Consider the following 13,001-nt stretch of genomic DNA (forward strand, 5'->3'; position numbering starts at 1 on the left):
CCCCGGCTCAATGCAGCCAGATTTTGTCAAGACTTTTTCGCAGATAACATTTTCCCGACTAGGTTCCAAAAAGTCCATATTAACGGTAGGATTTGAAGGGGTCGGAATGCCCCAGCCATTCTCGAGCAACTAAGGTCTGACTTCTGGAAAAGGTTTAATTATATCTCTACAAGAAAGATAAATGCACTGATGAACAACATGTAGAGGGAAATCATGGCTGTGACAGATAGGAGAAAATGAGAATTTTTATTTTCACTTTTGGGGGGTACCCTCATATGAACTTCAATAACTCACAAATAATCAGTTTAAATCAGATGGGATTTTGTTTACTTGAAGATTAAAGACGAGATGAAATGTTAGATTAAAACAATGGGAAAGGCGTTCAAAAAAGTAACATTAATTCATTTCAAAAGTTTATCCTGCATTTCTTTTTTCCTCTCAGTATATAAAAACAATATATCCAAACAATGACAAATACTACAGAACAATTACACAAGACGACAAATGAAACAGTTATTTAAGTACAAAATCAGTTTATTGTCTACAAGCATAGCAAAAGAAAGTCCGGAAATATAAATATGACGGGCTGATAGAATGACGGAAAGACAGATGGATAGTGGCAACACTCTATGGAGGGGGCATTAAATGCATACCTATATATAGGATTAACCTGCACAACAAAGTTCAGAAATTGTTTTGGCAATTATTTCACCATTTAATAGAGTTACTAAATTAGATAACTGTCATGAAAGAAAAGTAAACAATTCCTTTACATATCATAGTTCTTAAATAAACATAAGACTTAATAATTCCTTTACATTTCATAGTCCTTAAATAAACATAAGACTAAATGAGGATGGCTGTTAACAAAATACTGAAAAATATCATGCTTTTTATTATCATAAGCAAGATTTAAGACACTTTCTCCAGCATTTGTAAGGATGTTAACATTCAACCCTTTTCCAAGAAGATAACGGACCATTTCCAAATTTCCACCAATACAGGCATCATGCAACGCTGTATGACCAAATCTATCTTTCACATTTTTTAAATGAGAGTAATTCTCAAGAAGGAACTTGCACATCTCTTGTTTACCTTGGAGACAGCAAATGTGTAAAACCGTTTTCCCATTTACATCAGAGTTGATTTCCACTCCTTTTATCCTCAGAAACTTAAAGATTTCCACATTACCTCCTAGAGCTGTGCTATGCAAAAGTGAAAAACCATATTTGTGTCTGAAACGCAGTAAGTCTTTATGCTTCGCCACTAAATATTTGCACACGGCATACTTTCCATTGGAACATGCAACGTCGAGGACAGAATAACCCCGCCTGTCTAATGCGTTGATGTTCATACCTTTATCCAGAAGAATTGATAAAATTGATACATCTCCGCCAATACAAGCTTCATGTAATGCAGTGTACCCCTCGGTGTCCTTGATATACATTAGCTGAGAAAAGTTATTTATAAGATATTCGCACATTTCTTTTCTACAGTAATGACAGGCGAAATGTAGAACTGTCTTTCTATTAGCCCCTAGTGAGTTGAGTTTCAGACCTTTCGTAATCAAACATTTCAAAATGTTAACATTTCCTCCCGAGGCTGCGTCGTGCAATACTGAGTTACCATGTCTGTCCTTGACATTAAGTAAATGAGGATGCTTGTCAAGTAAGAACATGCAAACACTATAATTGCCATTGAAACATGCAGAATGAAGGACAGTCTCCCCAGTATTCGTCAATGCATTGATATCAAAACCTCTAGCAAGTAAAAACGACACAGTATCTACATTCCCACCCTCGCATGCATCATGTAGGGCTGTATGACCATCTTCATCCCTAATATTTTTGAGCTGAGGATAATATTGCAGAATATATTTGCACATTTCCTTTCTACTATTCATGCTGGACAGATGCAATACAGTTTTACCATTTAGACCTACAGACATCATATCCAATCCTTTCTCTCTCAAAAGTTTTACAACATCAATATTACCACTTGTTGCTGCTAAATGCAAAACTGTATAGCCAAAATCATCCTTTTGGTTAAGTAAATGTGAGTGGTTGAAGATAAGACACTCACACAGAGAGTATTTACCACTTTCACATGCAAAATGAAGTAGTGTCTCTCCCTTGTCTGTCAAAGCATTGATGTCTAAGCCTTCCCCAAGAAGAAAAGTAAAAATGTTCACATCTCCTCCCCAACATGCATCATGTAACGCTGTTTGACCCTCATTGTCCTTGATTTCTTTCAAATGTGCATAATTTTCAGAAAGAAAATAACACATTTCTGACTGAGCAAAACGGCAGCTTATCCCGAGAACTGTTTTTCCACTTTTTCCGACGGAATTTATATCCATGCCTTTTCGTAAAAAAAGTTTCAAAATGTCAACGTTACCTCCAGCGGCTGAGAGGTGCAAACATGAGTAACCATCTTTGTTAATAACATTCAGTAGGTGTGGAAAGTAGTTTACTAAATATTCACATACAATATATTTAGCACTGATACATGACATATTAAGCACTGAATTACCTAAGGTCGTCAAAGCATTGATATCCATACCTTTGCTAAGGAGGAATGACAAAATTCCGACATTTCCACCCAAACATGCATCATGTAAAACCGTTCTTCCAGCATTGTCCTTGATCTCCATTAATTGAGGGTAACATTGGACCAAATACACACACATCTGTCTTCTACTGCATAAACAACTGATATGTAAAACTGTTTTCCCTCCTGTAGCATTGATATTATTACCTTTCTTTAAAAACTGAGACATTTCACTATTTCTCGGATAGGTATTTTCATTCAAATCTTCAATGTTTGTCACGGCTTTGATGTTCATGCCTTTAGTGACCAGAAAATCCACAATATCAACCCTTCCACCGATACAAGCATCGTGTAAAACTGTATGGCCATTATTATCTTTAATATCGAGTAAATGTGGGTAATTCTCGACCAGATATTCGCACATTCCCTTTCTTGCTTTATAGCAGCATATATGAAGAACTGTCTTTCCGTTGTGTTCTACACAGTTGATGTCTAAACCTTTCGTTATCAAAAGCTTGAAAATATCTACGTTTCCTCCAAAGCTTGCATCATGCAAAACTGTGTGTCCTCTCTTATCAATGATATGTAGAAATTTTTTATACTTCTCAGCTAAATACCTGCTCACATCATAATTAGCACTATAACATGCAATATGAAGGACACATTTTCCAAGATTGGTTAATGCATCGATATCCAAGCCTTTGTCGTAAAGGAAAGACAAATGCCCGACATTTCCACCCTCACAAGCACAATGTACAGCTGTCCAACCTGCATTGTTTCTCTTCTTTATAAAGTCGGGATAGTTGTTTACTAGGAATCTACACACCTCTTCTTTATCCGTGTATAAAGAGGAATGCAATACACTGTTACCGTTATTTGCTGTGCTTTCTATTTTCAAACCCTCGTTCAGTAACAATTGAAACAGATCAACATTACCTCCCACTGCTGCTTTGTGTAGCACATCTTCTCCGTAATTGTCTTTTTCAGAAAGCAGCTGGGGATATTTTGATATTAAGAATCTACTTATTTCAAGATGACCAGCAGAACATGCGTAGTGCAACACATTTAGGCCATCGTCATCTCGTTTGCTAATATTTGGTTTTTTAAGCCTGGTCGAGGGAAGTTCGTACTGTCCCGTAAGAAATTCGAAAAGATCAACATTTCCAGATAAGGCAGCCAGATGTAAAATAGTTGTTCCATGGTAAAAAGTGTGGCTTTGTAAAAGTCTTGGGTATTTTTTAACCAAGAATTTTACCATGGATAGTTTTCCATGTTTAACAGCGCATGCAAGAACAGTTTCCATTTTATAATTTCTTTCTAAAGGATTTAAACCGGCTTTTAAGAGAAGATTGAAGACATTGATATTTCCAGATTGTGCAGCAGAATGCATTGCCGTTTCACCGAACTTATTTTTTATGTCCTTAAGTTTTGGGTAACGACTCAACAAAGGTTCCACAAATTGTAATTGTTCCATTGAACAAGCCTCTTGAAGTAAACTGTTGTTTGTATTGGAACACTTTGGATGAAGAGAGAAAGAAGTTTGAAGTGCGTCTACTGATTCGCATAATTCCATGAAAAGGTTCAAATTTCCACCTTGTATTGCGTGAAAGCAAGTAGTTAGATCAGATTTAACTCCGCTAGATAAAATATTCCTAACAATGCTCTCTTGATTTTCTGCGCATGCAGCATTAAGTGACCGATACTTTTGTGTTTCATCTGAATTCTGCAGCAGTTCACGAATCCAATCTATATGCCCTGCTTTTGCGAAATGTACTATCATTCCATTTCCTTTGGAATCGACCTGTTTTTTAATATATTCAATACATAACTCATTTTTTAGAATATGATGGTAAAAGTCTGAATCAGTCCAAAGCTCCAAAACAGATATCGAACGAAATCCTGAGTCTGAACCTTCCCTTAATATCTGTTCAATCCGACAAGCTACAATTTCAAACATTTCCTTCTCTATGACAATCTGTGTACTTTTTGGATTTATACTTGTAGTCAAACTCTGAAGCAAGGAATGATGACAATTGCGTGTAATTTCCTCTGGAAATGCAACAAACAATTCTCTAAATATTGCCTCCTGAACAGAACTGTGAGAAAACATGAAAGCATTATTTATTTTGTCATGTTTTGTTAAGAAACCTTCATATAAATGAATGCTCTTTTGGAATTGGCCAAATGATGGACGCCCTAATTCAAGCATTCCTAAAGCAACCATTTTAGTTTCCCGATCCTTTTGATTTTTGAAGAGCGCTGCTTCCACGTGACCACCTTTCAGTAGTATGTATATAAGCACAGCAGTTTTAGCATGTTTTTCCCTTATCTGGGTGTCAATGTAGTCTTTCAGATACAGACTAGGGTCATTGAGAAAATTTGAAATATTTTTTCCAAACTCAGGATTTCCACGTGCTAAGCTACAGCACTGAGGAAATCCCAATGATCGATATAACTCAGAGTGTTTTTCCTTCATATCTTGACCCTTCCCTTCTGCAGACAACCCATATTTCTCGAGAAACATCTCAATTTCGTTAGTTTGTAAAGCATATTCTCCGCTTGATAAGTCAGTCACAGAGGAGCAAAAGAAGGAATTGGACTTTCGTTTATCGAGAACTTCCATGTAAATATCATTCCTGATTGTCAAAAGTAAAACATTTCCCGTTCTGTTTTCGTTATATTTTAAAACAGATGTTATTAATTCTTTTTTATTGATAAATTCGTTGAACTCCGTAGTTGAAAACGAGAATTCACCAAATACATTGTCTATGAAGAGTGCAACATTGTCATCCGCTGATACTCTACCATAAAGTTTAGAAACCTTAAAAAGCTGAAGAGGACGTTTTCCATTATCCATTAATATCTTTAACAACCATTTAGCTAGTGTTGTTTTCCCCGAGCCAGGGTTACCCTTTATGATAACGTAACTATTCTCCTCTAATAGTTGCTTTGCTCTCTCTAAAGCTCTTATTTTGACAAAGGTGTTTGCCATGTCCTGTTGATGCTTTTCAATCATAATTTTGCTTGAATCTATAATTGAAAAGAAAACGGAAAATTTAAAAAAAAAATACCTCAAAACTTAAGTTTGTTCTATGAGATTTTGTGAAAACGTTAATGAAATGCGGGGCCGATATATAGTAAAAATAACAGAATAAAATACAATTTTTGTTTGCCATATGTCTTGTCAGTTAAAAAAATAATAAATACATGTTTATACAAAGGGCAAACAAATGAAGAACTTTCAATATACAAAGTATATCATTGAGGGAGTTAGCAAGATTCCAATTCCCCAAGGCCAGGACTATTTCCCGAGCCGAAGCCTACTATAATTGTTTTATTATACCGATACAAACGTAAAATTTTGAGGATTCAGATAGCACGATTTCATTGCAGGGATTAGCTCACTGAACTAACACACGGGTATTAGTCCATTAACATATCATACAAATGTTAAAGTAAAATTTAGAGGATTACGGATAACCTGGAATTAGCTTTTGATGCAGGGATTAGCTCACTTGACTAACGCGCGGTGATTAGTCCATTCATAACGATTTCTAGGGAATTAGTCACATCTAACGATCTAATGTTTTATATGGAAAAAATCAGTAGAGGTATAATGAAATAAAATAATGCATGAATTTTCACATTATTATCAGTAGAATCCCACATTAACACCGGAAGCCCTGACCAGGGGCTTTGAAATTCGCAACCCTTGTTCGTAATAGACTTGCACTTACATGTAGTATAATTGCTAAATACCCCCGGGCAGAAAAGAGGACTTTTAAAGAGATAATACATTTTTACAATATAATCATTAACATGCACTTAGTTTGTATGCTAAATATACATGGCAGACAAGAACTTTTTTAAATTAAAAAGTACATTTTACTATAGATCAATAGAGCCCGTCTCTATCCATAACCTCTGACTCTTTGGTCATGCATTTCACAATTTCTGCAGAAGGCTCAATGCTTATTACAACCATGACTGCTTCGAATGTCATAGGGTGAAGAATTTTTCTTTAAAGTTTTTTTTTTACTTCTTCGGGTTTTAGTCCCAACCTTCATATCCAGGGAACAATAAAATAAACGATATTATTTTTCCGTTAGACCCAAAGATGCAACAGGTCAAAATTAGGGATTTTTTTCAGCGGTTCCAGAAAAGCTACATATGTTCAAATATTAATGCACGACGGAGGTCACAAGTGGACCGACAAAACAGAGAGCAATAGTCAACTAAATGACTCAGATGAGTTAAAAACACTTACTTAAACAGAATGTTACAGTTAGATATTACATGAATTGACCTTGCTCTTTATATTATTCTCAGTATTTTTCATGCGGTCAGCGCAAACATACCGGCTAAAAAATTCTACCCTTTATTTTGGAAGATGATGCTTTAGAATTTGTCAGCGTCGATAAATACTAGAATTGAATTTTTTTAAATGCTCTTAGAACATCAAATACTATAGGGAAATATCTTTTATTTGTGAGAAATTATCATTTTTTATGCATGTTACATTGAAAGGGTACTTTTGATTAGATTACTGTATCGTTTAAATTTGAATTTAATAATCTTTCCTCTCTGTTTTGTTAAACAGGATGAAGAGTGACATATTTAAATTAATATTTATAGGATAAATAATGAACTACTGAACGTTGCCTAACCTCCCTGAAAATATTTTTTAAAAAATATCAAGATTGTTAAAGGAACTATACGGCCTGAAGATAACTATGAAAAAAAAAATAACATTAAAAATTTAGGAGAGCATTCCTATGGTGACAAACAAGATGAAGAGAACAAACAGCGATCGATCTCATAAAATCTATAACAATAACAATCCAAATTTGTGAGCAGGGCTTAAAACATTGACACCTGGAAATTCCAGAGGTGGGATCTGGTGCCTAGGAGGAGTAAGTATCCCCTGTTGACCGGTCATACTCGCCATGTATATCAAGTAGACGGAACATTCCGTAGTTAAACAAGGTCTAACAATTAGTATGAAACACGTCAGCCAACAAACGACCCAATGACAGGTTATACTTGCAAACAAGGTCATTATAACGACCATAGAATTTTCGAAATGCTGACTTTAATACGATGTTTGAATCCCTGTAATTCCAACATAATTATACATGTAGCCCCATCATTATAATATAATCTTACTACATTATTGAATATTTATGTACATAAACTAACTCTCTGTCTATGACACAAAAACTATTTAAAATGTTAATAGAAAAAAATTAACCCTATATATGCGACCTACATACAGGTCGATGAGCATACATACCAATTTCTTTTTCAAGCTTCGGATCTAAAAGAAAAAAGTTCCAAATTAATTTCAAGCTGATTGAAGTGCTCTGATTTGATGTTTGGATGATTGTAAAACATAAATTACCTCCCTCCCATGCAGGGCAAGTATTTAGGTATAATTACATGTAATATATATGTGCAGGCGAAATTCTAACAATGAAATCAAAAATGTTTGTTTATAAGAATGCAATTAATGATTTAATGCAGTGGGTAGGAGAACACAAGAGGTTTGTCTGATATTTTATGTTCTGCTTATTCAGGCTTTTGAATCTTCTGGAGATTGCTTTGAAAGAATTCACAGTATTTAAAAATAATTTAATTCTGGTTATAACGCGGTATTTGATTGGATAAAAAATTTAATTTATATCGTATAAATTGGGTTGCCCACGTCACAATGACTTACGTCAACAAGAGGCCCATGAGCCACAACGCTCACCTGAGTAACTTTCCCCCATGTAATACACCTATTGTGGTCCCATCCTATCCCAGGGGTCATGATTTTAAAAATTTAGAATCTACACTACCCCAGGATGCTTCCGCATTAGTTTCAGCTTTTCTGGCCCTGTGGTTCTTGAGAAGAAGATTTTTAAAGATTTTTTCTATATATTTCAATGTAAAACTTGGATTCCCTATTGTGGCCCCGCCCTACCCCCGGGGGTCATGCTTTTAACAATTTATATCTACACTACCCCAGGATACTTCTACATTAGTTTCAGCTTTACTGGCCCTGTGGTTCTTGAGAAGAAGATTTTTTAATGACCCCACCCTATTTTTGTCTTCTCTTGATTATCTCCCCTTGTGAGGGGACTTGGCCCTTCATTTTAACAATTTAAATTCCCCTTCACCCAAGGATGCTTTGTACCAAGTTTGGTCAAAATTGGCCCAGTGGTTCTTGAGAAGAAGTCAAAAATGTGAAAAGTTTACAGACGGACGGACGGACGACGGACAAAATGTGATCAGAAAAGCTCACTTGAGCCTTCGGCTCAGGTGAGCTAAAAACGTTTCGATCCGCCAGACGTTATATTAAAATTTTGAACAATTGGAAGTCATTTTTTAAGAGAAAACACTTTTTTCTTAAATTAAATGAATGAAAATTAAATTATAAGGTTTATAAAGCGTAAACTGCCCCAATCCACTTTATACCGTATAAATTGGGTAGCTATTAAATTCATTCCTTAAATACAGTATAATGGAAATATACAAAATTGAGACCATTTCAAATAAGGAGAGATAAAAAGTTTTGATTATAAAAGGACTCTAATTTGGTTTCAATTCATTGAGGAAAGGTATATCATTTGCCTAGAACATAAATTACTATATGTATAATATTTTTTTGCCATGACTTTTAAGTGGAGAAATTTTATAAGAGATTATACTAGACAGAGGCGTTGCTTGACTCTTAAAGAGAAGTGCAGCATTGTCAGTCCACGTGAAAATCCACTTTAAAAAATCTATTACTTTAATCCAATTCATTAAAGAAGAAAGGTTTTAAATAAATGAGAGGGAAAAATACAGATAGAACGGGGCTGCGCCATTTCATTGATAATTGTGGATGATTTGTTATCTATTTTTATTATAAATTGACTTTTATTGATTAATGTTGTTATTCTATATAATAAATAAAAACTTTTAACTGTCGACAATTATGAGCATTATAGGGGCAGTGAATTTAATAATTTCATGTCTTATTGCAAAAGAAATAATATCATAAGTGAATATTCATAATACTCACCTCGAAGCTTGGTTAGATTCTCTTTTATATTCTTCATGCTCTCTAAAATGATAAAGTATTTTACACCCATAGACAGGTCATTCGTTTAAAATAAATTGTATGGACCGATTTTGGCTGTGAATGATGCAAATATCAAATTTTGGCAATATTATGACATTGTAGATTTTTTAATGATGTTTAATGATTTACCTTTAGGCAATCACCCTTATAAATCTATACAAAACTATTGAACATTTTTGTAAAATATTGAATGAAAACTTTAAATCCATCCTGTGATCTTATTCATTTTATTTTTTTAAACATGACTTATTTACATTATTTTTTAGAAAAAGATTATTTACATCAAGTCCTCAAACATGTGTTTTTAATGTTATTTGATAATTTATATGTACCTAATACCTGAAAAACTTGAAATTGTAGAGTACAACTCGTCGACTTTTCCCAGTTTATCAATGTACTTCTTTTCCGTTTCAGGATCCATTGAGCACATTTTGATGTCTGTCACAGAATCCTGATAAACTGTAGAACTCCCAAGGTCTCTCTCCAATTCCACAACGATATCCCGGATGTTACGCCATTCCTGACTAAATTCTGAGTCAGAAAGAGATATATCGGCAGAATGGCCATAGTATTTGTTCCGAAGAAAACGAATCCTTTCAATGTTTGCTGCAATGCTTCTGTCGGTGGGTCTCGGAACCTCCCCCCAACCTTTGGAAGGTGGAGAAAGTTTGCTGACATTTCGAAGAATGATATACAGAATGGATATATCCAGGTCTGAGTAGTCTCCCCCATACTTATTTGTTGGTGAGGGGAAAATGTTATCAACTTGTGATGGATTAAGAGGGTTCCGTTTTTTGTTTTTCTTGAGATCATCAGTCCATTCTTTGACTTTCTTGGAAAAATCAGATGAAGGAATTTCTCTTCTTAGAATATCACGTAGCACATCTGTACAGGGACCAAGTATGAGCCTCGCCAGCCGAGCAGCGTTTGTGGTCTCCGGTGTTGATGTGTATTTTGATAACGACATGGTTGTAAATTTCTGTTTATGTTACGTCGCTTTTTCCGTTTTCAGTGAGTTAACATGATTTAATGTGACGAATCTGCCCCTGGTCTACAACAGAAACAGATAATTATGTCAGTAAATTATTCCGTTCTTTTATACGTATTATTTTGAAACATTGGTGTACTTTTCGTTTATCCATGTGCAGATTCGATGAATCTTATCTCCTTTGTGCTAAGAGAGGACAATGGTCTACTAGTCCGAAGGTTCACAAGTTCGAGGGCTCGCTAGTCACCAGTCCGAAGGTTCACTAGTCCGAACTTGCAATTTAACACTTGACACAAAGTTTGGTTCACGGGGGGGGGGGGGGTTTGACCTAATTATGCCACGACGAACACTTGGTGGACGGGTTCATTAGGCCTTTCAACTGCCGCTAGGGTTCGATGAAAAGAACGATAACTCATTATTTGTTTACAGCAGGTCCGAGGTATCGAATTGTTTTTAACAGATCAATTTTCAGCGTGTCCCAAGTGTTCCCTTGCTGTCAGCGGAATCCAGTGGTTTTAAAATTTAGCACAAATGTTAAAATTATTTATAATGTTCTTACGGACACTCTGAAATAATATATAAGTGAAATTTCTAATAAAAATATAAAGTGAAATCCCCTCAATGGCCGTAAGTGCCGAGTAAAGGACAAAATTTGCAGCTCTCCACCGGCAAGTGGTGGCGTCTCCATATGAGTGAAAAATTCTCGAGAGGGACGTTAAACAACATACAAACAAACAAACAACCCCCCCCCCCTTCGTAATTTTAACCTGATAAAAATTTTCTTACTTATTCGTTCTTCTTCTTGCTTAGTAAAACGAATAAGATAATTAATTGTTGCATTTACTTGTAGAATTATATATCTTTATATAAGATGCACAACAATGCACACACAAATAGATGCCATTATATTTTCTTCTTCATAACAACTGTCAAAGAGAGTTAAAAATTTTAAATATAGTCCGTTCCCCATTCATTTGATCCCGTTATTTCAGGTAGAGTGAAGACATTCTCCTCGTTTTGGTCAACCCTTTTGTGTACAAAACAGTTTACATAACAATATAAATTGAAGCAGACTATATGTCATTCCTATAAACGATAACTCATAAATCGACACGTTGTTGGTCGTTTTTCACTCTTAAGTTACCTGTTCTTAAAACACAACATCGTACAAATCAATTACGAATAATTATTAGTTGAAAGGCCTAGGTTCATTGCTGACTAAAGGGGTCGAAGGTTATAACCGACGGCAAAACATCGGCGAGACTCTCGAGTTTGATTTATCCCAAAGTATTTAGACATACCTTTTATAAAATGAAGTAATATATGAAAAAAAATCTTTTATATTAAATACATTTTAAGTTTCTGTATTAATACAAACAATGAAATCAAGTTCAAAATAAGGAAATTGCTTTGCTGACATATTAATTTGAATATTGAAGTAAGTGACATTGCCAACTGGATAATTCTTGCAAAAGAACACATGAACTGTTTATGAAACAATGAGTTTAAGTGTATATGTGAAATGATAAATACTGGTATAATTAGGTTAGAGAACAACTTTATTTTTCAGTCATTTTCTTTGATATCCAGAGCATTGCAAGAAAAGTATGTGCCAAATATTCAATATCGGTCCCTATATATATATTGTGCAAGACCCTTGTTTTATTTTACATAATCGACATATATAGCTGTAACAAACTGAAATTCTTTATTTTATTGTTTATTAAATCCCCGTGGTTCACCCTTCCAGTTACTTATATAATAATCCTGGGGGGAGCCCCTAAATACTTGTGGTTCTCATGGTAACATAACAGCCCTGTGGGGAGCCCCTTGTTTCCACTTTAAATAGTAAGTTAAAAGCATGCACAGTGTAGTATCCGGGAAATTAAAACATCAGATGATAGACGTGCTCGTCTAGTGCTACCAGGGGTCTACCCTTAAAAAAAAACCCATCAGGGTCTTTTGCTTGGTTTTTGCCTGTAAAGTCTCCTTACAGAACGTTAATAGCTGTCGGGGATATGAGGACTCTCGGGTGCTGAATTTATTAGCGGCTATTGTATCAGTGAGTAGCCTTTTCCATGTTATGGTGTTTGACAGAGACAGCAGCGTGAAATATATGGAGATAACGAACAGTATTCAAGCTCAAAAGTCCATTAATCAATACAAAATAGGAGCAGAGCAAACACGGACCTCCAAACATCAGAGGTGGGATCAGGTGCCATGGAGGAGTGAGCATCCCCTGCCGACCGGTCACACCCGCCGTGTGCTCCTTGTCATGATAGGGAAATAACGGAAAAATCCGTCGACAATTCAATTCATTCCGTGTGACTGAACTAGGCGGCCCGCGGCGTACGA

At 35.3% G+C, this 13,001-nt stretch overlaps 1 protein-coding gene across 1 annotated transcript; it reads right to left on the reverse strand.

Moving 5' to 3' along the window:
• Positions 1-814: 814 nt before the first annotated feature.
• On the reverse strand, positions 815-5,542 carry LOC133199823 (serine/threonine-protein phosphatase 6 regulatory ankyrin repeat subunit B-like). Its single transcript, XM_061335649.1, has one exon. It carries the CDS (start codon positions 5,540-5,542, stop codon positions 815-817), a length of 4,728 nt encoding a protein of 1,575 aa, XP_061191633.1.
• Positions 5,543-13,001: the final 7,459 nt, after the last annotated feature.

Source organism: Saccostrea echinata, unplaced genomic scaffold (assembly GCF_033153115.1).
Source record: "Saccostrea echinata isolate AGI-Se365-2 ecotype Australia unplaced genomic scaffold, CSIRO_AGI_Sech_v1 ptg000036l, whole genome shotgun sequence".
NCBI classification, from domain to species: Eukaryota; Metazoa; Mollusca; class Bivalvia; order Ostreida; family Ostreidae; genus Saccostrea; species Saccostrea echinata.

Coding starts and splice junctions, on each gene's coding strand:
- LOC133199823 (XM_061335649.1), bottom strand. CDS start 5,542: ATGGCAAACACCTTTGTCAAAATAAGAGCTTTAGAGAGAGCAAAGCAA.